Raw genomic sequence first — 26,386 nt, forward strand, 5'->3', positions numbered from 1 at the left:
TATTAGCATTTTCTTCCTCTCCCATCTGCCTTCTCTTGCCTATCCTGGGCTCGCCCCTCAAGACCTGCACGGCAGAAGTGACGGGTGCCACGAGGAAAGGGGGCAGAGCTGCTGTACGTCCAGCTTTTGGGGACACCGTGCCATAAATCAGCCATCTGAGACCTGTGTTGGCAAGGGCAGGGTTCTCTTTGGTGGGAAACAGGGCAGCTCTGGGCTGGAAAACGCAAGCAGCAGGATACCAGAGCATCCTCCCCTCTTTGTGGCTGCTTGCCCTCTGCCTGCTGAGCGCTGCTGTCCTGCCAGCGTGGCAGATTCTCCCGTGGGCTTGCTGGTTGTGATGTCCCTTTCTTCAGTGCTGTGCAGTTGGGTCTGGTGGTGTCTGCTGTGAATAAGCGCTCTCAGCTCCCAGTGTGGTTATCCAGCCACTAATTCAGTCTCCAGCTCCAGTAACGCATCTATTCCAGCTGTGTTTATGGTGTTTTCAAAAGCCTCTCAATTGAATTATAGCTCTGCGGTGGCCATTTGCCAGTGTCACCCGATAATGAGGGAGGTCACGTAACAGAGATAGCAACAAGAGGTACATATTAACGAGAGCTGATTGAAAGGTGGGGGTGAATCTCAACCAAAAAAATTTTTTTAAAAAAAAAGAAGGAAATTATCAGGTTTTTAAATCAAACTTTGAAATTGGAAATTGCTTGGCTTGGACTAGCAGTAATGCAATTAATAAATGTAATTAAAAAGTGTAATAAAGAATGCAGGAATAGGAAGTCTGAGCACATCCGTGTGAGCATTTAGAGCTGGCACACGAGCAATGGACTTCGTCTGGTAGTCGGGCTGCTTCCGAGATAGAGACGGGGGAGGGAAACCAAAAACATGGGGCTGGTTTTTCCTCTTGGTAGATTCTGGAAGAGAGGCTGGCACTCGTTCTCGCTCTGCCCTTGCAGCTTTCTCCTGCAGCACTCTGAGACCCGTATGGGAATAGGCTACTTAAACCTGTCCTGGGCAGCCCAGGGACAAGTGACCCAGGATTTCTGCTGTTGTAGCAGAAGAGCACTTGGATTCGGTGCCAGCTGTGTTACACAGCGTCCTGAGACACCTCATCTTGGGCAAGAGGCATTGAAACCCCCTTCCTGCCCTGCGATGAGATGGGATCGGTGAGAGCGCCTTTGACTCGAGGAGAGGGATGTCTGAGCCAGCTTTTAGACGAGCGCAAATCTCCTTTCATCTACCCTGCTGCGTGGAGGCAGGGAGAGGGAAGAGAGCTACCAGGAAGAGCAGCAAGGAATTATTTAAGAGTAATAGGTTGACCTGAGGTATAACAGGAGCGTGAAGCAGCGAAGCATTTCCTGATGGGAGCGGCCAGGGGCAGCGTGGGGCGGGGGGGAGGGGGGGAGCAGGACCTGAAATAGGGCTGGTGAGACAGTTTTCGTGATGATGTGAAGAGCACAACACGGGCGGCTTGGTTTTCTGCCTGCTGTTCCAGCCCTCGTGCCCGTCGCTGTATGCCCCTTAGTCCGTTTGCATCGCCTCCTCTCATCCCATCGACCTTCAGACAGCTGTTCGGCCAGATTGCCTGCCGTTTTTCCACATTATTTGCATTGGTACAACATGCACGCTTCCGCATCCTAATCATTTCTACCAGCTTCTGCTGGGACACTGCGCGGTGACTTTGTCCTGGGAGGTCAGATGATCCTGTACGTGGCCAGCCACTGGAGATGGGGAGTGGGCTTTGAGGGACCACTCCCAAATAAACCTGGGCTCCTCCCAGGCATTGCCCTGGTCCCGGATATCCCTTCTCTGGGGTTTGTGTCCAGTCCTTGTTGGCTTCAGGAGAAGGATGGAGCCCGTTGCTGACAGTACAGTGGGGTGAGCTGCTGGGTTAGAGAACAAGCTTTGTGCAAGCACCACGGCCCTCAGCCTAGAGTGGATATAAGCATGCAAAACTGCAGCTGGGGCAATGGGCCTGTTTTTCCTTTCTCTTAAAGCCTGCTGCTCATTTAATTAAAGAATTGATTGAGTGCTTGTGGACAAGAGAAAGGGAGAGAGGAGAGGGAGGGTCCTTTCAGGATCTCGGGGCGCTCCTGACACCCTGCGTTCCTAGTGCCCAACCTATGCTTGTAACTGCCTGTCTGTCGGTTGGAAAGGTGGATGCATTTAAGGGAAGGGAGTATCTGAGAAACCAACTCCCAGATCTCCTCCACTTCATCTCTCACCTTTACTTCTATCTGACTCTGACCCTGCTGTAAAAAAGTCAGCACCACATATTTCCCCGCTCAGCCCTTTGCCCCAGGGAGCCCGGTGTCAGGCCAGTTGGATGAGACTGATGGATCAAGGCACGTTTGAGGTGCTGGCGGCCTGTGGCCCGTGAAATGGTTTTGCTATGGTGGAAAGCTCTCAAAGACACCGTGCAAATCTGCTCCGTTAGCAGGGTGAGCGGCTGTCTGACAGCCGGAGGGTTTTATACGCTCTCAGAGCAGGCGCCGTGGGCCTGGTGAAACAGCGCGGGTGCTGGCTTTTCTGCAAACAGCCTTTTCATTTCGTCCCGTTTGGAAGAAGAGCTTGTTCACATAGGTTTACATATGCCTTCAATATTGTCCCCACCGAAGTTTTCCTTGATATGGGAGCTTTTCCCTTGGGAGCTCCTCAGCCAGCCCACCTCTGGTCGTCACTTCACTGGCGTGGTCCTGCCGCTGCTTGGTCCCCAGTGCTTCTCCAGCACCGGCACTCACCCCAGCAGAGCTGGCTCTGCAGCCCTCGGGGAGCATTTGGTGGCAGACCAGATCGTGCTGACGTTTTTAGGGACCCCTGCCCAGCATCCCTTGTGTTCAGCTGTGGCCACATAACCTGGCACGTTGTGCCTCCTGAGGCCCTGTCTCCTCTGGGTCGTAATCTGCCTTGTATTGCCATGTTTTGTCAGAGTAGCATCCATCAGAAATTTTATTACTAATGCATTTTATAGCAGGATTCGTAATAAGATATTAAAGGCTATAGGTGTGTCCAGAGAGAGAGAGATGTAAATATTTTAAAAAGGTCCTTTTCTGATAGCCTTTTCTTCAGTGCTAGCAGCCCTTTTACAGAGAATATTGTAGAAGGCTTTGGTGTGTCATCTGTCAACGCGCCAGGGTTAACACAGGACACGTTTGTGTCTGGTCACTTATGCTGGGAGGCGACAGCCCAGGCCAGGGGAGGTGTTGGCTGCAGCGGGCCACGTTTGGTCCATACCCGCGAGAGCTTTTGGATAGAAACAAAACCTCTTTCTGGTCAAACATGTGCATTGTCTTGTTGTACTGCTGTGTTGGTGTAAGAGAGGTAAGGTCTTGGTCTCTCCTTGGCCATCTCCTTGTGCAGCAGTGTCCTTTCATGTTTGGACAGGGATTTTAGGGTTGTTCGTTCCTTGTTTGATCCGAGCCTATCCTTGCTATTGGTGATACACTGAAATGGAGTAGTCTCCTCTTGTGCCTTGCTGCTCTTGGTTTGCTCTTCCTGGTGCTTTGGGTAGCCACGTGTAACACACGCTGTTACAATTCAGTATTTCTTTCTGGCAAACAGGACCCCAGAGCTTCCTCCCATAAAAATTTTACAACCATTTGAACCCTTCTTATTCATTTATTGCAAAATAAGGGAGGCACAAACAGCCTCACTCCCTTGCGCCCCAGCACCCCCAGCCCATGCCGCTCAGCGGTATTGCAGCTGGCCCACCCTTTAGCTCCCGGAGCTGCTCGGGAGGGACCTGGGTGCTGGAGCTGCTCCTGCTGAGCCGTCAGATGAAAGATGGGGTGCTGGAGACAGGTCAGGAGTGGGTCCCACTCCCGTTTGCCGCCCTCCTCCTCTGCAGGAGGCATCTGTCTGCGTGTTTATTTTTATCTCGCATCTGCTGGCATCATAACAAAGATTTAATGGTATGACACGGTTTTGTCACCAGTTCTTTTTTCTGTGGTGAGTTAAGCTTCATCATTGGCTTCCAGAGAGAGTCAAAAGATTTAAAAATGAAAAAAATCTGGTGATTTGTGTAGAAAACTCACCTGTTTGCCACAAACACCTGTAGGCTGTCGTCTGTCTGCATTTCTATTTTCTGGACAGAAAAGATAGAATTTTCTATTTTTGTCTGTTGGTGAACTAAGCATAACCACAATTAATCTTCGCTAAGGAAGGACAGCCATGAGGGATACACATAAGAGTGCTATAAATGGGCCAAATGCTGAAAATGCAGAAACATGGTCTGTCTTGAGCTGTCCTGGTGCAGGGCTTCCCAGTTGCCTCTCCCTGAGACGTGCCTTCTGCCTGTTATTTACTGTCAAACCCGAAACCAAGCCGGTGCTGTTTATACAGACGTTTTGCTCCCTTGTTTAGATGATGGGCCGCATCTTTTGAGAAATAAGCATCGGCCTCCTGCTGAGGAATATCTTGAGCCTGTTTGACCAAAAAATGGCAAGAGGATTTTAAAGACGTACTTCTTATGTTTTTTTAAGGCAGATGGTCTGAAATTTCTCCTGACTCATCCTGACTGTCTCCTGCCTGGGCATGAACACTGAAAGTGAGACCTCTTTTTTTGGAGGACTGTTGATATGGGATGTCTGGATCCCACAGCTGGTTTTGCCTTGCTAGAGTTGGTTTGGGTTTTTTGTTGTTTTGGTCTTGGGTTTTTTTTTTCTTTGGTTGTCTGGTGTTTTTTTTGGGTTGTTTTTTTGTTTGTGGGGTTTTTGGTTGTTTTTATTTTTTCTTTTTTTTTTTTTCTTTTTTTCTTTTCTTGAATTTGAGCTGGGGAAAAAAATTGCATTACCCAAAGCACTTCTTATGGGCCTGCATCCTTCGACCTGTGTGCTGTTGGGAATAAGGGCGTGCATTTGGTAGTGAAATTTTCCCACTGACCTGTGCGCTTTGGGAAATATCAGAGATATCCTCCCTCTGTGACCATGTTGTTCTGTTTCAAGCTCCTGTAATGCTCCCCTTATTGCCTGGGAGCCCTTCTGCTCCTCTCCTAAATTCACCAGTGCCATGCTTTGCTCATGCCCTCACCCATGTTCTTGCTGCTGCCCGCTGCCTCCCACTGAGGTCCTGCCCTGGCTTGCTGGCAGCCCCTTGGATGCTTTGTTGTAGATGCCAGTGACTCTTGTCCAGGGCCAGCCAGATCTTTGCCCAGAGCTGGTACCCCGCCTGTATGGCTTTTGCTCTCCTGGCCAATGAAGGGACCTGGTCAGCAAAGCTGTAAAATAAGGATAAAAATAGGGTAATTGCCAAGTCAGAGCTCAGGCGGTGTCTGCGGGGGCCAGAGCTGATAGCACCGAAGCTGGTGACCTCCATGTCCCTCCAGGCAGCTTCTCCTTTGGAAGGACGAGGAGATGAACTCTCTTCAAAGCCTGCTTTTGGGCTATTGTATGAAATACAATGTCGGGGAAATCAAGCTCTCCTCTCTCACAGCTAGCGGTGCAGCCCCATAATCATGGGTGACCAGAGTGGATTTGCATGTTAAAAGGAGTGGCTAGGGACACTTAAAAAGAAGAAGAAACATATTCATCAAGTCTAGCTTTATCCTTATGAATATTATTATTCCTGGGGACAATATACCCCAGACCTCATCAGCGCAACCCTGCATCTACTCTTTTGCTGCCTCTCCCCTCCTCCCCCTATTAATGGTTAATTTGCAATGCTCTTCATCCTGACATTGATACCCCGGGTGGCTCTGGGGGAGGAATTTGACACGGCAGTTGCTGGAGCATGCGGACCTCAGCAGCCGAAGCAGTGCTCTGGCAGCAGCGAGGGGAGGGCACAGGGTGCTCCAGGGCTGCTCCTTGCTGATGGTGGCCTGGGGGAGGCAGGTAGCCCAGAAAGGGATGGGGAGATGCTCTAGTCCTGAGAAGGTGTCCTGGGAGCGCTCAGAAAGCAGACACCCACTGCAGCCTTCCATCAGGGGCTTCTCCACCTCAACACACCTCCTGAGCTGACTGAGTCCCGGTTCCTGAGCTCTCTAAGTACACAAGCCAGGATTAACATGCTGAGTGCATGGCACAAAGTCAAGTGCTTACAAGGCAGCAGGGCAGATCTGGGTTAAGCATGCCAGAAAATGAGCAGTTGTAAGGCAAAGGGTAACAAACTGCTGGGAAAAACGGGCTGGGAGGCTTTAAGGATGGGAATGATTTAGGTGTAACACGGAAACAGGTTTCTCTTTTGAGGTCCCTTCTAGCTATATCTTTAACGCTTTTACGATTGCTGATCACAAAAAATACTTGACGGTGGTTTAAAAAATAATCCTCGGGCCATGCCCTGCGAGGCTTTCTTTAGCATCTTGATTTAGAGGAGGGAAAAAAAAAGAAAGCAAATGAAAAGTCTAAGTGGGAACTGCAACCTCTCACACCTCTGCAGAAGTGACACTGAAGTAAGGAACCTGGAGTTTTGCTCGAGCCCGAGGCCAGCTGAGATGTCCCTGCGACGCCGTGTGGCTGGATGCAAGGGCAGGGAGGCGGGAGGGACATGTGCGGGTGAGGGTGCGAGAGCACGCCACGCGTGCTCAGCCCTGCTTTCGGGATCCCGAACGTGGGTTGCGGGATGTGCCCTGGGTTCCCTGCTCTGCCTGCCCAAGCTCACAGCAAATCCTGCTACCTGCCTTGGAGGCAAGCTTCTGCTCGCCTGAGCCTTGCTGGGGGAAATTGAGATGCTTTGATTCCTTTCTGGTGCCATCACCCAGTATAAAAACAGTCAAATGAGATCTCTAAGCACAGAGCTCTGTTTTCTCATGCTTTCTAGCGGAGGTGGCAGCCTGGGACAGCCATGCTGAAACCCTGCCGTGGTTCACTGCAAGCTTTGTGGTTCCCAAAAAACCTGACAGTAGTTCAGTTGATTGCTCAGCTTTGGCTAAGGATTTGCAGGAGGAGGTCTGCTTGGAAGCAGTGCCCCATCTTCTAAGCTGTGTATCTCCTCAAGTCTCCTTTCCACCTTCTCAGCACTTCATGATACTTCTCTATGAGCTGAGGCTGAATAACTTAATACAAATTAAGTTAACAATAAAACGCAGAGGCTCAGGAAGAGGTTTGCAGAAATAATCCATATTATCCCAACTGGCCATAACCAGCCACTGCTGTGTCTTGCTTCTGACCTTAGTTGTCTGGCTTCCAAGTTTTAGCTCTTTGTCAACCCTTAACGTGGCTGTGAACATGTTACAAACATATGGGCTCGCCCAAGCGGTCGTGATCTGTGCGTACCTGCAGCCTGGGTCCCCAGCAAAGCCTTTTTGCTTGTAGTCTGTGCTTCTGCCTTTAGAGAGACAAGAATATGCATTTAAGATTTGCATAGGAACATGCAGCTGTTCCACCAAAAATGGATAATTGTTCTCTCCGCTATGAAGTTAAACAATAAGAAGTGCCAAACTGCATTTGCCATTGCTGATTTTGTGCACTCAGCTGCATATTTTATGCATGTAGATTGATTCCAGATTTGTGACGATTTAACTGTTAATGCCAGCGTTAATTGGGCCGGGTTCTAGTTGCTGTGGAAACTATAACTTTGAATTTTACGTAAAGTTCTGTGTTGCATTTAACACTTTTTATTTTTTTTAGACTCTCTCATATTTAATGCCTTATGGTGAAAACAGAGAGGGAATCAGCATTGAAAATAAAAATGCCTTTAGGCAGAAAACGAATTTCAAAGAGGGTAATTTTTGCTGAAAGTTGTGATGTCTGGGAAAATAAGGGTTTGTGATAGAGTGGCATCTTGACCACAGCTGTATAACTATTATTGTAAGTGTGTAACAACTATTATAGTTGCTGCAATACTGTAATAAAGAAAACAGCTGTATAACTTACAAATGTCCCGAAAATATAGGACTGAAGTTGTCGGGTCTCTAGATATTCCTTTTGGTGGGCAAAGGAAATCGTTGATGTGTGTTTGATGGGAAAATAGGCTGGTGCACAATTTTACCGATATACTATTTTTTGTTTATTTCCAGAATACACCAGTGGGCACTCCGATTTTCATAGTGAATGCCACGGATCCAGACCAGGGGGCAGGAGGCAGCGTGCTTTACTCCTTCCAGCCTCCTTCCAATTTCTTTGCCATCGACAGTGGCCGTGGCATCGTGTCGGTGATACGGGAGTTGGACTACGAAGTGACTCAGGCATACCAGCTCCAGGTCAACGCGACGGTGAGTCTTACCCTGGCCGCTGCAGGGGAGGAGGCGTTTTCTGGAGGGACTGCAATGGGGAAGGAGCCAGTGCTTATTTATTTTATCGCCCTACTCTGGCATCTTCTAGGGCACACCCAGCATTTTCCACTTAAAAAGGTATTATAGCAATGCGGCGCCTGGGTAGTCTCAAATCACTGCTCTGCAGCTCGTGGAGCACAGCTGCACCTCTCCAACAGCATCTTACACGTGTCGGGGCTTCTGCGTAAAGGGGAGCAGCTCCCTTGGTGGAGAAAGCCCGTACAGGGCATACAGACCATTAAATCCTCCGGTCTTATTCCTTGTGCATCATGGCTTTAACAGACGGATTCACCTGTATTAGACCCCCCTGAGCCTCACTCAGCAAAAGATGATTTCAGACATCAAGAGTTAAAATTTTGCTAAACAGAGGAGGAGAAACCAAGATCCTAATTACAGTTGGTGCCACCGTACCAGGGAGGACCCCTGGGAGACGTACATCCAGGTGGCCACCGTGGCAAATTCATGCCCCACCTGAATGGAAAACTTCTCTGCTGGTGTCAAATCTAGCAAGAGCTTGATCGGGAGTGGTTGAGGAGCCCTGTGCAAGGAAGCACTTTGGATGAGGGCTCCTTTCCCACCTCAGATGCAACAGAGGAAGGTGAGATTCAGCCCTACAATACATCTGACAAACTCCACATTCAGGAGAGGGGGGGGAAAACCCTTTCTGACCCCTCCAGGCAGCTGGCTAGACCTCTTGAAGCATGTGATTTAATCAAGATCATTGTCCCGATGCAGAACTGTAAATGTCACAAGGACATGGAGGGCTGTGCAGGGCTGCTTTGTTCTTCATGGCCACAGAGACCGGGCTTTTGCAGACTGCAGGGCCACAGGCAAGCAGCTCAACCTTTCAGCCTGATCTCCGCATGTTCAAGGCTGTGGAATTTTCCCCAGGAGCTTATTTTTTCTGAAATATGCCTCATTTTATTTTAAATGCTCCAGTGATAAGAGGTCCTCCCATTGTTTGTTTCTTTATCAGTCTCTGTCACCAACACGCTTTCCTAGGACGTGCTGTTGAACTATCTAGTGGGTTACAAAACATGGAACCGAACCCAAGCCCTGATGGAAACGTGCCTTTCTTTCCCACGTCTGATTCTGGTTTCCTCTGGTTCCTCAAGGACATAAGGATGCCGTCTTGTTCCACCCGGCTCCATCTAGCTCTGTATCCGCTGTGCAGTTACCAGGAAAGACAAAATGGGGGCATATCTAGTACTTGCTACCTAATATGCTCCTGGCTTCTAGTGATTTCCAGCTCAGGGAGTTCAAAGACTTAAATATTAAGTCTCTGAACTGGGCTTGATTGCAGCTGTGGGAATATCTCCTCGTCTCTGTCACAAGGTGCTCATAATTTCTAGCAGAAATGCGGCGAGAAACCCTGGCGCAAAGCTCAGCCCGGGAAGGAGGATGAGAGTTGCACCAGCATAGCAGGAGCTGGAAGAGCAAATGCAGTCTCTTGCTCACCTGATGAAGAGTTTGCATGGTCTAGGGCGGGAGCTGGGGTGACGGTGAATTCAGGGTGGCTGCAAGGGCTGCAAGAAGAGCTGTGGAGCCTTGGTTCAAGGCAGGAGCCATTTCATTCCAGGGATGTAGGCTGCAAGGGCAGAAAGAGACTGAAAAGGGCAGTGTGAGAGACGGTAGGTGAGAAAACTCGAAATGTGCTTGCTTTTTTTGTTGCTATCTGTAATACTTTAACCAAAATTTAAGAGATGAAGAGGAGGGGAAAAAAATTATCTGAATGAAAGTCTTCAACCTGATAACGCTAACAGTAGAGTGTGAGTCAGAAATAAGCATCCATCCAGGCCATAAATGCTGAGGCCTGCAGGTTAAGAGGATAATGTACAAGCTGTGTTGTTGAATACGGTTTAAATTAACATTAATCTTCTGGCAATCAGTCCTTGCCGCTGTTCAGAGTCATTTTGCAGAAGTGTGCGGTAACCTCTAATGGTCGCCTTTCACCATGGTGCTTGATTAGGGGGTAAGGAGTAAGGAGACATTTATTTCCTTCCCTTTGTGTGTTATCTTTTTGTTCCTGCCCTTCTAGCAAAGGGCTACAGGCACTGGGGTCACTTTTGAGCACCTGTGGGACCAGGCTGCAGCAAAAGGACCGGTGGCAGCAGGGCACCGCAGGACAAGCTGGTAGCAGCCTGCCCTGCTGTTGCATTGGCTGCTGGAGAAGGGTCTTGCTCTGGAAAAGCGCTGGTGGCTCTGTCTGGATAGGTCGTGATGGGGCGTAAGGGAGATGATGCTCCTGCTCGGAGCATTGAAGTGTTCAAGGGCCACCACTGCTTGTCCTGAGGTTGCTGCGTGCTTGTTGTGACCTGCTTCGCAGGGCCGGGAGGATGGCTCCCCACCTCCCCGCAGCTGGGGGAGCGGCTTGGCGTGCCTAGAAAGGCAGCTTCTGGTTACCCCGACCCTGCCAGGCCCTGTGCAGAGTGGGAGGGTAGAGATTGGCAGTTTATCGGAGCCAAAACCACTAGCCCAGTAGAAAGGAGGTTGCTGTTGTGAGCACGTATCCTGCAGCTCAGGTTTCCACTCTGGCTTCTGTGCGAGAGCTGAGGCATCCTATGACAGCAGCACTTGGTGTACGTACCCTCTGCCAAAGCGCCACAGAACAGAATAAAGCTTTGACTGCAGCATTGCCCACGAGGGTTATGAAGAGCCGTGGAAAGGCAAGGGAGCTGGTGGGCTTTGTCGTGTTCCAGGTGATGGAGCCCGAGGTGCGTGGAGGCATCAGAGCTAGGGGGGTATGAGATGCTTTGCTGTGACGTGCTGGTCTGAAAGTCTGCTGGCAACCACACCTGGGTCTCGCAGTGTGGAGGTGCCTTAGGCTGTATCTGCATTAGGAGGGAATTTATATTTTGAAGTATTTGTTGAAGAGCATTGCTTCTTTTCCACCCAAAATGTGATGAAAACTAAACTAGTGCCTGCTTTATTTTAAAGGGCTAACGCTGGAATGAAATGCGTATTGTATTTCAGCTTAGAGGGGGGTACAGTGGACAATAATTCCAGCAGGTAGCTTGAAAAAGAGATGATTACCTGGACTATTCAGAAATTTTGATCCAGCTGCAACTGTGAGAAGCTTAATACTGTTGAATAATTCTACTTTTCTGACAGAAACTCCTTCTCCCCCCCCACCCACCTCCACTTGTTTTTTCAAGGATCAAGATAAAAACAAGCCGCTGTCGACTCTGGCCAACCTGGCAATTACCATCACAGACGTGCAGGACATGGACCCCATCTTCATCAACCTGCCGTACAGCACGAACATCTACGAGAACTCGCCTCCGGTAAGGGCTGCTGCTGCTCTCCAACGGGCATGACTGGTGGTGTGCGGGGGACTGAGGGGGGCTGGAGCAGCGTGTGGGACAGAAAGCACGAGGTATCCCAAAAACGCTGGAGGAAAAACCTCCTCTTGGCAAAGAGGTTTGTCCTTCCGTCGGTCCTTCTATCACAGCTTTGTGTTGCTCTGCCCCGACGTTTACAGCTTGGGTGCAAAGAGGAGCCCTGTTTCCATGCTGAAGTGCAAACGCAGGTCTTAGGCGCAGGGGAGATGAATCATGGGATTCAAATGGCATCCAAAAAGAGGCAAACCTTTTTCTTTCTGGGACAACACGTTTCAAGCCAGCTCCAAAATATTTTGCCCTTTGCAAAAAAAGGCAGCCTAAGCAAGGAGGCTTAGGAAGCCTGAGACCCAAAAAAAATCTTTTTCTAAACACTTTTTCCTGAATTTTGAAAAGGCTTTCTGTTGTTCTTAGCACACAGTCACCCCATTTCCTCTGCACAATGTATATGCATGCCAATTCTAAGAGAAAAGTTGAAGAAAAATGTAAACGTTCCTGAAATGAGGCAGTTTTGAAAATGCCGGAATCATCAGCCATTTCAGCACTTTGAGCATTTTCCCCCAGGTTTTGCCAAATTGATCCAATCATTTTAGTTCTTCTGAAACTCGGTTTGTCAGCAAACTCACTGTTTGTGGAAAACCTCTCCCGGTCTCTAAATACAGCAGGGCTTTTTTTCCCCCACGGCAGACGGCGGGGAGCGTGGCAGGCAGCTCCGGCTTTGGGAGCTCTTGGCTCTGCTCCCAGCAAGGGTGCACAGCACCTTCAGCCCAAGCACCTGCAGCCCAAGCACCAGCCCTACTCAGCAGCACCCACCTTCCCAAGGCATCCCATAGCTTTGTGTATAGGGCAAATAGTTTTGTATATGGATGGAAAAACCTTCTGCCCTAAAATCATGGTGTGGTAGGCATCCATGCTACATGTGCATCCCGTAACGTCTCTGATGCGCTGGATCTGAAACACCTGATGGCTCATTTCATGCAGCGGTACGGGGAACTCCAGATCATTTCAGTTTATGCCTTTTTTTATTCACTTTGGAGCAAACTGCTGGCTCTGACAGCATAGAGTGTGCTGGATCAATAGGGCTGAATCCTACTGTCACAAATCCTGCGGTCGGACAGCACATTACCTGTCTGCCAGCCTGAAGATGGCCAAAAAATAGCTTCATGCATTACTTTCATGAAGTGAAAGTTTCAGTGAGTTTCAGTGGTCAATGAGTTGAGATTAAGGACTGCTTCTGTGGCAGGAAGTATGAGCTGTAGGGAAGAAAAAATGCTACTTAGATCACCCTTAACTGGGGCGGGAAAGACTTAGACAAAATTACAGAAAGAGAAATCCCATGAGTATCAAAAAATTAGAGACTGCATCACCTTCATGGAGTGACCTGGTGTCTAGGAAAGGGGACGTTGATACACCAATCACAGTTATTCCCAGAACATACACTGTTTGCAGTAGGCAAAGCAGCAAATAATCGCTGTGTAACCTGAGATAGGAAATGCACAAAGGACAAGTGCTCACCAAACTGTTAGCAGTTTTCTGATGGGTTTAGAGATTTTAATTTCTCTTGGCCCCATGTAACATCTCCAAAGGCACTGAGATATCCAAGATGGATAGGTGCCACCAGGGACATGGTGAAGATGACCGCTGAACGTGGGTGATACCTTGAGCGGCGTTGTTCTCTGGTTTGGACCCAAAGTCCCATCCTCCACAGGAGAAATCTCTGCTGCTGAAGCAAGGACGTGGTTTGCTATGGAAGCCTGGGGTTTAACATGTGCGTTTTCATCTCCCCATGGGAAGTCGCCTCATCAGCTCTGCCCTACCACCGGAGGGAGCCAGTCGTAGTGCGGAGAGGAACCCGTCACCCTGCAGAATGGCTTGGTTACTGAAAGGATAACACCAAATTTGGGTGAGAAGTCTGGGTTTGGCCAACTTCTGTCCCCAAAAAAAGGCTTCCAGGTGAAGCCAACAGGCTGCAGTGCATTTGGAAAGGGACATTTGCCCTGCTGTCAGGCTCAGCAGGTCAAAATGTGCTTGAGACATCTCATCCCAGCCCCAAATCTACAGAGAAGAGACTTGCTGCATGTCCCCGTGCCTGCTCTCCGTCTCTCTTGCCTCTCTTTTTATCTGTGGTGCACAGCATGTCTGTGTTCCTCTATCAATGTATCAGGCAAGAATACCTCATCTAAAGTGTATACATTACCTAATAAAATCCTTCTTATTTGGGATTATTGCATCAAATTTTAATTTCCTCACTCGAGTAACAGCATGTCAGCCAGCCCGTCAGTGAAGAGCCGATAGAAGGTGAAAAGAGTGGATAAACTGCAGCAAATTACCACAAACAGATCTCTATCAGCCCTTTGACTGGAATTGACTGGAATTAAGAAGTGAGAAATAGGATTTTTTTTGCCGTGGCAGCTTTCTGAAGCACTCCCCCCTCCTCCTCCTGCTTCAACGCTGGGCTGCGCTTTGCCTTTCAAGTCCCTAATCCTGTAAGAGAAGAAGAAGGAAAAGGGCTGGAGGGGTGCGAGAGGGGAGAGAAGTACCATTGTAGCTTTTATTTTTCTCAGGCCAGGATCTGGTAGCATAATTTTGAAGCATTTTGGGCACGTGCTTATTCAGACACTAAGAAGAAAGGCATTTCTTTTTGGACAAAGGAAGGGGACAGAGGGGGGAGAGACTTTGCTCTCCCTGGAGGTGGTGCATCTTCTTTCTTGATGCTGTTTATCTTCCCAGTGTGCCTCAGACATCCCTCCCAGGGCACCCCAGTGCACTGAAGCTGTCTGCAGCTGTGGCAAAGCTCGGTGATGTTGTATTTTTCATCCTCAAAGTCTTTTTGGGTGTCTGTCCTCACAGTGTCTGGAGACTGGATGGCATCATTGGTGTTCTCAAGACAAGTTAATAGGGGCTAAAGGAGAGGGTCCGTTTCACCTTGCAGAGATGCTGTTGGTCTGATGAGCCCCTACTTTTGGACCTCAGCTGGTGTGTGGTCCAGGCAGCATCACAGCTTCACTTTGGGGGTGAAAGAGGAGGAATCCACTTGCTAAGAGACATGCTGAGGCCTATGAAAGGGTGCTTTATCTTGCACAGAGCCACACAAAGGCAAGAGGGGGGACAACCCCCACGGGTGCTTGGTTCCAAGACCAGCAGTTGTATTCCCTTGCAATAGCACACGGTACATATGTGTCAAGTATTATTAAAACAGTTTTAATTTTTCAGCACCATCCCCCTCTTCTTCAAAAACTCCTTGGGTTAAAGAAATAATGTAGAATCAGTGCTATTTTTGCCCTAGAGTCTCAATAGCTCCGAGTTAATTCTTTCTTACAATATTTCCAGCCCATCAGTGTGAGCACTTTATTAAAAGCTCAGGGTTTTATTAAAAAAGGATTGATTTACCCCTGCCCCTCTTCAGAAAACCCTCAGATTTTGTTTGGATAATATGTCATTCTTTATTTTCTCTGCCTTTTTTTTAAGCATAGGCCTTTCCAGATTAATACTTTTCTAAACCTTCTTCCTCCTTCCCTAGAGGAAGAGACTTATTCTGTTGTGGTGCTTCGGTCTATGCGCACCACCCGTGTCCTTTCCTTGCAGCCACCGTTGTCTGTGGTAGGTTGGCGAGTTGTTACTGGCTTTAAGAAATGTCAAGAATATTTGGGAGTTTGCAAGAGCCGCAGGTTCACACCGCAAACAGGTGGGGTGAGCGCTGGGCAGAGCCGTTGGCGCTGGAAGTCAGCTTGGCCTTTCCGTGAGTAAGTGGAAGCCTTGCCAGGTGTGTTTGACTAGAGATGGTGGGAGGGTGCCCTCCGATTTAGGGGCACAGCTGGCTGTCTATGGGAGCCAGAGCACAGCATCTTCTGCCCTTGCCATGCCGATACCTAGATAACGAACGGTATCTAGGTGGTCTGGTGGAATTTTGGAAGAGAAATTAGAAATTGTTGAGATGATGTTGGTTGAGAGGTCAATCTTCATCCTTGCGGGATGGCTGTGGTCAACAGTTTGGGGTATTTTTCCATTCCTAGTCTCTCCTCTCTGGTTAGTTATCCCTGTTGGTACAGTGAGCAAGGTGGTTCATGATCATCACAGGTACTGAGGCAGGAGTACAGCTTGTATGTAGTGTCACATCACATCTCTGCATCTCTCTCCGACGCCTGCTGAATGAGAATACTCCTTCCTGTTGACCGTGCTGAGCGATCATGCTCTGAGGTTGTCTTCATCAGTTGTTACCGCTCACTACAAAACCAGTAATTGCCACCAGCTATGGGGATAACTGTTATGCATATCTTGTGGCACTTCCACAGAAGCACCAAGATTGATCCCAAACACTGTGTGGATGCTTGAGGATGGATCATCTGTTCCCAGGAGCTGGGATTTACCTGTCTTGTGGATACTGGAAGCCTCTTGCAAAGTTGCTGACAGGAAGGATGGAAACCAGGAGGGATGTGAAGGCATGGCCAGGTCCCTGCCTCTGTCGCGGTTCCAGGAACGGTAGGGAGTTCAGAGTTCAGCACCACTGCAGCACGTGTTTCTCGGTCACTGGTGAAGTGGATGAGCTGGTGAAGGGGCTTGTGAAGGGCTTGAGGAGGGGATGCACAGGCCTGCAAGAAGAACAGTAGGACACCCAGCCTCAGAAAACAGCAGTGTGAAAGCTGTCATCGCAGGCTTGCCAAGAACTAGGCAAACCTTGGCATGCTCTCTAACAGCCCTCGTTCTTGGGATCAGATGTCTGGATAATTTCCTTCCTATGGACATCTCTATGGTACGCACCACTGAGATATCCGAATGAGATTCCCCCTCCTCCCCTCCCAAACTTTCCCGACTGCAATATCTGAGCTCATCCTTTTATCTCTCCCAACAGCCCTTCCCCATGGCTCTTGCGGGAGGGACCTTTCCCGCAGATAAAGCGGCCCCAGCGTCAGCAGGCCAATTGCTATTCTTTGGCCATCGCGGGAGCCCTGCCTTCTCCTGCAGCTGCCTTCCCTTTGAAATGTGCCGCACGGCAGGTGACACTTATCATTCTGCGCCACTCCCTTGCTTTTTGACAGGCGATGAGCGAGCTGTCAGGTGGAGCAAGTGCCTTTGCCTACCACCCCTGCCATGGAGGAGCTCCCGCTTCACTGGGGAGTGGAGGGGGGTTTGTGCTTGCCCCATGGGGACGGCAGATTAAAGCAGAGTACGCTGGGGAGTGCATGGTGGATTGCATGCATCTCCTTTTTTTCTCTGCTTTGCCTTCCTCTCCTTTCCACATCCCTTGTTCTGCTTTCCCACCTGCTCCTTTCCCACTTTTCTTGAGCTTTTTAGCTATTCTTGCTCCTTAGGAAAGGACAGTTATTGTCGGTGATTTAGAGGCTCTCCAGCAGCTGCTGAGCCTCACCAGCCGAGTGCTGCTCAGATGCCAGTGACCTGGGATTTATGGCTAATGTTCTCGGTTAATAATGTGGATTTACTTAAGGAGTCTATTGAAATGCCCTCAGAGATCAGGGAAGGGGCAGTCTGCCTGGCCGTGGGAGCCTTCTTTATGGCCGGCAGCAGCAAAGTGTCTCCGTTGAGCCCACAGGGGCACAGCTCTGAAAGCTGGGGAAGATGGCAAGTCCCCGCTTTCCACCAGTGATGTTTCTGCAGCAGCTTTCCCTTTGGCCTTCAGCTGATGGATCGCAGGACAAATGCAACACTGCCATCCCACTATGCTCCCTCGTTAGATATGCAAATGCCTCTGTTGACATTTCCTTTGAGGGCAAAAAAAAAAAATTAAAATTGTTCCTTTTCCCCACTGTTAATAAACCAATGAAAACAAGAACAGCTGAGTTGTAAATTTTTTCACACTACATTAATTAGGTGCATGTGCGTGTGTTTGTATTTGCATGGGCTCACTGCAGTGAGGCGGGGGAAGTACAGCTTATGGAGTTGACATAAGCGCCTGATTATTTTATTTCAAGAACTAAACAAGAATTTTGGGTCACTTCTATGTTATTCATTGGTTTTGGGGGACTCTTGGTCTCGTGGACTTTTCTGCTGGGTTGTAAGAAACAGGCCTGTTCTGGAGGATGAGGTGGGTGAGCTGGCAGTTGCAGAAGCTCTTGCCGGGGGCAATGCCCTGTTCTCAACATCTGTCCAACCCTCCCTCTCCTTGAAGGTTTCAATTAAAATCTCTGCAGCTCACTTAGTTATGCAGCTGGATGCATGAGCATCCCTCATGGCCTGGGGTGCCTCATTTGAAGAATGCAGGGGGCAAAGAAGGCCGGTTGAAACTGGGAAGCCAGTGGGAGATAAAACTGGTGTAGTGACCAGTGCTGAAGGTCATGGCGGGAGGGAATTGTTGCCCTTGGCTCTCAGGGGACTGCAGAGTGAAAATCTCTGTGGCAGAGGAACATACGCTTTTGCCTGTCAGCCAGAGCCTGTGCAGTGGTGATGCTGTGAGGAGCCATGTCCTGGCTTTGCCAATGCTGCACCTTCGGTTCCCAGTTCCTCCTCTTCCTTGAGCACCGATAGCTGTGTTTACCACACTGAACTTGCTCCAAATCCTTTTCTGGGCAGGGGATGAGCAGCATGGGGAAAATGAGTCTGGTGATGCTCTTTCCATTCCCTGTGGATACTTGCCCAATTACAAACCTACTGCATGGTTGAGCTCAGCCTGTTCAGTGGCTCAGTCAGAGGACAAGCCAGTCCTGCCCTCAGCATCACCAGCTACATCCTGGGGTGGGTTAGCAGAGTTTTGCAGCTTGTACGAGGGTGATGACTGGTGAGCTGGAACTGCCCTGAGAAGTAGGGTTGGGACTTTTCCATGCCTTGCCTTGCCCTTGGACAGGTTTTCCTAAGCCCATGGCAAGAGGTACAATGCCTTGGCAGGGTGCCCCGGGAGCCCCAGCAGCGCTTGGCAGGGGTGGCTGTAGCACGTCTCCTCTCCCTTCCCAGGGTACTACTGTGCGGATGATAACGGCGATCGACCAGGACAAGGGCCGTCCCCGGGGCATCGGCTACACCATCGTCTCGGGTAAGTGACGGGAGTATGTGGTGGGGAGCTCCGTGGGGCCGGAGGAGCTAGCCCTGCAATAAGTCTTTCTACAACTCTTGCCTGGGAAATCATATTTGGTTAAGTTTCTCCTCAACTGTACTGCTTGCTCTTTTGATTTGTCATTGCTAATTACTGTAGCCTACTGCTCCGACTGAAAGCTTTTACTCCTCTGAAAAGCTTGCTTTGCCTGCGGACCTTTTTTCCTAACAAATTTGACAATATCTCATAGTGAAACCTTTCAGTTCTAATGACGAGCCACAAACAGCTCCACTTCGCACGACGCCACCGAGGAGACCTGCAAAGAGCCAGGCGTAAAACTCTCCTTGGCGATGGGGTGGTTATTGTTTAGGGAGAGAATGGGACTGATTACAGGCTGAACGGCTCCTGGCGGTTTCTGCGGCATTTCCGTGCCAAGGGCTGGCCTCCCAAAGCATTGCCAGAGCTTCGCAAGCTGGGAGGCAGGAGGCTGGACCCGCGAGGGTGCAGGGATAGAGAATGAAGCTTAATTAAAGCAGCGGAGGGTTTCTGCCTTCTGACAGGCACGTGGATTAATCCTGCCTTTGCGGACTGGCTCTGAAGCCCAAGGACGCCTTCCTGGTGTGCGTGGGTGGCTTGCTGAAACTGCGGTCACTGGGCAATGCTTGGCTGCTTTGGGACTGTAGCTTGGGGGCCTCTTTTTGGGGGAAGGTCTACCAGGTTGGTTTGACTGGCTGTGAGAAAAAACACACAGTTTCAGCTTATAAGATAATTAATTTTCAAAGAAAGGTCTGTCCGAGTTGTCTGGTGCCGAGCCCTACTTGCCATGCTATTGGTTTGGGGAAGGTCCTCCTTACAGCCTCACAAGCCAAAATCTTTCTCGTCAACCTCTTCTGATGGCAAAAGAGCCAGGGGCAGGGCAGTCTGGGCAGGCATTTCCAGATAGCAGAGTTTTGGAAAGGGATTTTTGGTGCTGGACCCATCTCATTTAAGATGCCTTGAGGTCAGTGAGCCTCTGCCATATCCAAGGCAGACTTTGATGCTCACTGGCCTGCACTCGCATGCTGCTTTGAGGCTGTGCCTGCGGGACAGGCAGACTACCCGGGTTAACCCAGGAGAGAGGGACCAGCCTGGTGAGTCTGGGTTGTAACCCTATTTCTGGCATTGCTTTTTGGGGGGGGCTTCATGGCAAGAAATGGCAGCGGTGCCTCCTCTCCCCGCTGTGCCACATGCTTTGGGTGCTGGCTGGCAGCTCCTTCAAGCTACGTGTGTGGAAATAATCTCCCAGTTTCTCTTCCTCAAAACCTAGCTGTTTCAGATGCTCTTTCAATCAACCTCTAGGGTCAAGGTGATTTCACCCTGACTTTCAAGTCCACTGATACTGACTGCAAGTATCCAGGTCTTTCTGCCTTTGAAGAGGCAAGGATTATTTATTCCTTTAATTCCCTCTGGAATTTTTTCTAATGTTCCCCCAGCATGAATTAAATGAGAGGTTCCCCCAGGTTGCGTGTATCAACTGGCCAAACTGCAGCAGGGACTTTCTTTTGGCTGATATGGGCCCTTTTTCACTGGAGACTGGACTGAAACCTCAAACTAATTTTGCAGCTGCCGCTGATCTACCGTGAGGGTGGTAAAAGCCTTCAGCTTATGGAATCCTTACCCAGCTCAAAGCCTGAAGATGCTCAGCAGCTGGGTAATCACCCTTGTCCTGTTCGTACACCCTCCTTCAAGCATCTACTCATGGCCGTGGACCATTTTTCTGACTTAGTATGCTGTAGGTATCTAATTTTCCCTTGTCAGCACCAGTGCAATACAAACAGCTCTGGTTTTCCAAGAGCCTTTATTTGATGACTCAAACCTACAGAAACAACTGTGCAATCTATAGAGGGTTAATTTGCTAAATGCACCCATCCACTCATGGTCTCATTAGGCTTTCTGCTCATCGAGCGGTCACGGCTGCTCTGCTGAATCAGGCAAACAAAACCTTGGACACTGGATTTTTACCTGGAGTCTTCATGCATGCTCTTATTTTCACATCTGTCTTTGGGTTTCCCGTGAAATAGCCACGATGTCCCTTTTGTGAGCGTCCCCTGCTCGGTGCCAGCGTAGCCATCAGCTTGGCCATTATGGCTGGGCAGAGGGATGGTGGAAGGGATCCAGGCATGCTCTGGGAGCCTGGTGGCAGTGGGGTGTGGAGTGACAGGCAGGCAGATCAGTGCAAACATCCTTGCATCTGCTTGCATATGCCAAGTGCTTAATCCCCGCTCCTGGTCCTGCCTGGCAGGGGGCAGCTCTCATATCAGAGAATCAGGCAGAACACATCAAAGAGTGATTAAACTGCTTTGCCTTTTTTTTCCCCCCCAAATGCAAGAATTGCAGAGTGTTTTTGTAACTGGCCCGGAATCCTCCTCCTGTTGGCACCAGCATCTTGCAGAGCAGCAATGCTGGGAAGGAGCAGCCCACGGATGGACTGGGAGACGACTGCAGACACCCGCTCTTGCCTCCTGCCTCCTTCCCATCCTCACCTTGCCTTTGGCTGAAGGCAGAGTTTTCAAAACCCCTGAGGCCAGGCTTCAGAGCACTCTGCTTCCACTTTGAATCGAGTTTGTTGCCAGAGCCAGGATTCACCAGCTCCATTTGGCTGCTGGATTGCAGCCGAGGTGTGTGGCTGAGGGCAAATATTAAAGGAATCATGGTCATGGGGCAAACAGGTTTTTTTCTGAAGTCAGTAGGCGTGTGAGTGCCTCCTCCACGCTGCTCAAGGCATTCTCTCATATTTTCCATTATTTGCTTCTTGCTTTTGAAAGATGTTACCTTCTGATGTCTGAGAATCCGGACATAGGAACCAGTGGCTAGTGCACCTCCAAAATCCTGCTCACCCAAGGCAAGTGATTTTTTTTTTTTGGCAGACAGGTAAAGCCTAATTAACTTCTCATTATCTTCAATCACGATGGTAAAGGTCAGTGAGCAGATTTAGTGCCTGAGCTGGTAAATTTTTATGGCAATTTTGCAAAAAAAATGGCCTAACATATGGGAATGGGGAAGCAAATTAAATTAGAAACCGACCGTAAGCAAAAGTGAAAATGGTCGGTGGTGGTAGTAATTATACCTGGCTCTTCAGCTCGCTCGTACGAGGGGAGGCGGTGGTGATGCTGTTCCTATTTCACGGCAGGGATGGGTGACGCCTCTCCCAGGCTTTCAGGCATAGGGCTTGCATGTAGCTGTTTTGATTTTACCAGCTGGGGTTGAATATAGAGCAGCGAGAAAGCTGAAAAGCAACCTAGCTGTTTATCATTTCTTTGGTATTAATATCTAAAGCATTGGTATGATTTGGAGGCAGGGCATAAAAATTAATTTGGGATTGCTGGTGTCCTATACAGCTCCAGCCCTTGGGTAGCTGCGCCTCGGGATATACTGCAGCAGCTCTTATTTATACAGCTCTCTCCAGCACAAGGTCCTCCCGTGACAGAAAAACAATAAAACTAAAAGATTAACCATAACCACATAAAATAAGACTTAAGATCTAACTTTATGCTGCCAGCTTACAAAGCTGTTAAGCCTGAAATGACGGAGGAGCGCTGATCTAATAGCTGTGTCACGGCTTTGGCTAGTTGTCCTGTCGGGGCAGACGAGCCTGCTGCTGCCTGCACTGGGAAACCTTTCCATATCTTATAGGGAAAAACCATTCAGCTTTTTCTTCCCCTTTCTTCCAACTTTAGTATTTTAACCCCATGAAAAAACATGCACCTTTTTGCCCTGTGCTTTGCGAGGAGTGGAGTCACCGCCCTGCAAAAGGCCGTTTGAAAAAGAAATCCAAATTGAGACCTTGTAATTCAAGCCCCTTGTGCCAACAGGCTGGTTAGTACCGGGGCTCCCATCGCTCCGATGGGTGTTTCTACTGCTTTTCCCAGGCAAAAAGGCGGGCGCAGGCAGCCCACGGCCAGTGCCCTGCAAAAGCCCTCCCTCCTGGTTCCCTGGCTGCTTTGACAGGTTGGAGATGTTCAGCCGCTGAGGTCAGGGCTCTGTTTGAAGGACAGATAATTAATCCAGCAAAGTAATCCACGGCTCCTTTTTGGCAGATTTATGGAGATAGCCTCTGTACCGGGGACTCTGCCTCATCATCTTTCATTTCCCAGGCAAAGCGAGTGACTTGTTGTATAACTCGACCTGTTCTAGATAAGGCTTTTCATTTAGGGGAACTCTCTGGTCTAACAGAGATTGATTTCCCCGGTGGAAATCGGAGGGCCCCAGCGCTCTCAGCAGGATCAGGCCTGCAGACGGCAGTGTGTTTTCATGTTTGCTGCTGCTGCACATCGCCTGGGGCATGGGGAATCCTTTGGCTCTTTAAAAGAAGGATTTTTATCGTGAATTAAATGGCAACTTAATTAATAGGCAGGAGGGGACTTTGGCCCGCGAGCTCTTGTTAAGAAAACTTATTGTATGGCTGCAGTCTCACGCTTTGCTCACTAGCAGTAAACTTTGGGTTTCATTTATTTCCAGGACAGTCAGGAGACTTCATGTCTCCTGGCACCAAGATGTGAAGGTGACTTGTGCCACTTGGGCAGGCATTGAAGGGTTAAACGGAGGAGAGGTTCCCCAGGGCTCTGCAAGATGCCCAAATGTCAGTCTCTGCCTGCCTCGACACATTTCAGGTGCGGTGATGGATGGGCAACGGGAGATTGCACAAGGGCAATCCATGCGTCCTTCCCAGGGCTTGGGAAGTCCTGCAGGAGAGAGGGGAGGGAGCGCAGGGCTTTCAGTCAGTGAGCTGGTCCTTAGGGCTCTTCCCAAACCCTTAGGGCATTTTTTTTTTTCCCCCCAAAGTTGGTTGTTTTAGGAGACTGATGCAGTTTCTGGTAAAGCGCGCTCTTCCTAAAGCTGGTGCATCCCACGGGAAGCGTGAATTAAAAATCATTATTTGCACAATGTAATAGAAGTGTGAGTTACAAAAGCAACAGGGAAGCGTGTCTGGAAAGAATTGTTCTCCATCTTTCTTCTGGTTTTCCTGCGAAGGAATAACATACCACACACGCACACACACATATATATGTAAAAATCAGTGCCGTAGCTCTCAGAGCACGTTTCACATGGAGTTTCCCACTTCTATCCTTTTGAAAGTGCAGCACGAACCATTGAGGAAAGGTTAAGTGGCCAAAGAGGTGTCGCAGCCCTCAAGCCCTCAGCTGCTGACACTTGCCTTTGTATTTTGACCTGACCTAAGAAAGACGGCAGGTCAAAGCAAACCACTTCCCCGAGTCCCTTAAACCGGACATCAGGAAGGATCCTTGGAAATAGGACCTGTTTATTTTATTATTCCCATTGCCAGTCGGCCTACATCGTGCCAGCTTTTTCCCACATTCGGATCGCTCAGTGAACTACTAGGGTGTTAAAGTCCTCATAAATTACACCTGCTGGGAGGGCCCTCCAATATGATTTAAAGGCAGTCATCATAGCAGAACATTTCTGGAGGAGGACACGCTGATGGGTGGAAAAGTGCCTCACGCCGAGTTATTCATCAAAGGCTGTTTTTTCCACCCTGCCAATGCAAGGGGATGAAACAGCACAAAGAAGAGATGGTGGCTGTGGACACAGCCCCTCTTTTCTTGGCTTGGTTGCTCTTCGTCTTCCTCCCTGCTGCTAATAATGCTTTGTCGTCACATTGGCATCTTGCTTTGGCTCCCTGGCAATCCAGACATCACTGGAAAGAGATAGAGTTGGGATAATGGTTTGCATGGCAGGTGGTCCCCCAGCAAATGGCCTTCAGTAATTAAAACTATACATTCCCATTTATGTGTAAATATGAAACAAAAGCATATTTTTTGTTTAATTTCTGGGACTTCCTATTTCACTTCCTGGGATTTAATGTGTATTCAAGATGTTGGCAACCCCTGGAGAAGGTTGAACCCGTGCTGTCTCTGTTCGCGCTGAGGCTAGAGAAAATGACCAGTTCTGAGGTGGTTTTTAGTGGAAGATTTTCTGAAAGGCGTTGAGCCTGGTGACTTCGGGTTTATGGTAGAAGCTGATTCAGACTTGTTACTGGGCACATTACAGTGTACTCCTTTCATGTTCTCCTGATGAGTCTGCCTACTGCTGTGGGAGAGGCAGGAGAGGTGATTTGTGGGTCTCTCAATCTAGTCCAGGCACAGTAGCCGTTAAGGGAGAGCCAGTTTCATGTGTATGCACCCTTCAGCTGCGGGGTGAGACTGTGTTCTGCAGCTGCTGCTCCGAGGTGGCGATGCCCGGCAGCCCAGCCCGTTCTCTCTGGGAATGCACGCTGCCATCCTGTTTATTAGGACAAAATCCCCTGTGAGCTCAGGTAGAGAGTTAAAGTGTTGAGTTTACATAAGTGAGTGAAATAAACATTTACAGTGGTTTTCCCTGTGTTGCTCTGCTGCCTTGACTCACAGTCCAGCTGTTTCCTGCTCTCCCATAGCAGGTTTTAGGGTTAGATTCGTGGAAAAAAGGCTGGGAGGATCACAGCCAAGCCGAGCAGTGGTGGTGATTTGCCTTCCCTTTGAGCCTCTGAGCACGTTTTAGGTGATGTTGGGGAATGGTGGTTGTGGTCCAAGACTCAGCATCCTCTCACGTGATGAATTACATTCAGAGCAGGGAACCTTTAAACTCTGTGGGCTCTGTCCTTGTCTCTGGTACCCAGCCGCAGCAACCAGGGCCTTCAGGAGGGGGATTGCACCTCGGGTGATAAACCTCTCCTTTTATTTTCTTGTACTGTACGTTCAGTTCTAAAAGAGGGAACCATGCTAGCATTGAATCCAAGCTTCTTTTGTGGCTCTGCAAGATCAGAAAATCTGCCGGTTGTGCTAGAAGGGGCAATTAAATCTTTTGGGGAAGATACTAAAAATGCCTGTGTGCAGAGCAGGCAGGTGCGGATGAGTGCCGGCATGCAGCTTCGGGCTTGAATTAGTTGTCCCAGAGAGAGCTGCATCCTCTGGGAAGAAGACCAAACTGAGGTCCAGAGCGGGAAGAATGGGCACTGTTTTCTAGAGCAGTGTGTGACAGCATCTTGATTTTACACAGAGTGAAGAAATAAGGCTCAGCTTATAATAATCCCCTTTCCTTTGGAAATAATGGTCCCTTTGAATCTAAGCGTGGGGTGAGGTATCTGCCCTGGCGTGCTTCCTTGCATATCACACAGGGGCAAAAACTCAAGGTGAAGAGCAGCGAGGTGGTCACAGCAGCTGATGGACTATTTATACAATGATAACTGTGTCTGTTGCTGACTCTATGAACCACATCCAACGGCATCCATTTCACTGCCGAGGAGCCCTGACTGAGCACATTTTGATTAATAAATTATCTGGCACAAGGTGTGTGATGGGTTCCCCTTTCACATCTCATGAAAGTCATCCACTCCAAGTTCAGCGGCTCAGCAAGCCCAGGGCCTTTCGAGGATGTGGCTCCCCGCTACAAACAGCCCTTCGTGTAGAGGGTGGGGGAATTGCCTTTCCCTGGCTGACAGGTAGAGCTGGGCAATAGCTGCATCTCTCTCCTACAAGTTTGAACGATGCTCAAAGGCCAAAGGGGTAGAGGGGAAGGAGGAGACATCATTGTCTTTTTTCTTTTCTTTTCTTTTCTTTTTTTTCCCCTGGGTTTGAGCCAGTATTTTTAATGACCTTCTTAAACTGTGAGAGCATTGGCTGAGGGCAATTAAACGTTATGGCTTTCATCTATAAAAGCCCTCGTTATAGCAGCGTTTCTCCAAAATGATGCCTATGCCACCCTCCGTTCCTCAATGAGCCTGGAAAAATGTTCCAGATGGGCTACTGCGATCCTTCCCGTTGCTCCCAACCCAGCACCACATTGGTCCCTACCCTCCTGGTTCCCTGCCCAGCTGTGGTGGATGTAGGAGCTGCTGCT

General features: G+C 49.2%; 1 protein-coding gene across 1 annotated transcript in view; it reads left to right on the forward strand.

Annotated features, from left to right (window-relative positions):
• CDH23 (cadherin related 23) overlaps window positions 1–26,386 on the forward strand; it is a 204,658-nt gene that overhangs the window by 79,306 nt on the left and 98,966 nt on the right. The window contains exons 6-8 of the mRNA XM_075109417.1: window positions 7,940–8,134; window positions 11,350–11,478; window positions 18,436–18,514. Of these exons, the coding sequence (XP_074965518.1) occupies window positions 7,940–8,134; window positions 11,350–11,478; window positions 18,436–18,514 (403 nt within the window). The remainder of the gene's footprint in view (window positions 1–7,939; window positions 8,135–11,349; window positions 11,479–18,435; window positions 18,515–26,386) is intronic.

This window comes from Phalacrocorax aristotelis, chromosome 14 (genome assembly GCF_949628215.1).
Source record: "Phalacrocorax aristotelis chromosome 14, bGulAri2.1, whole genome shotgun sequence".
Taxonomy (NCBI): domain Eukaryota; kingdom Metazoa; phylum Chordata; class Aves; order Suliformes; family Phalacrocoracidae; genus Phalacrocorax; species Phalacrocorax aristotelis.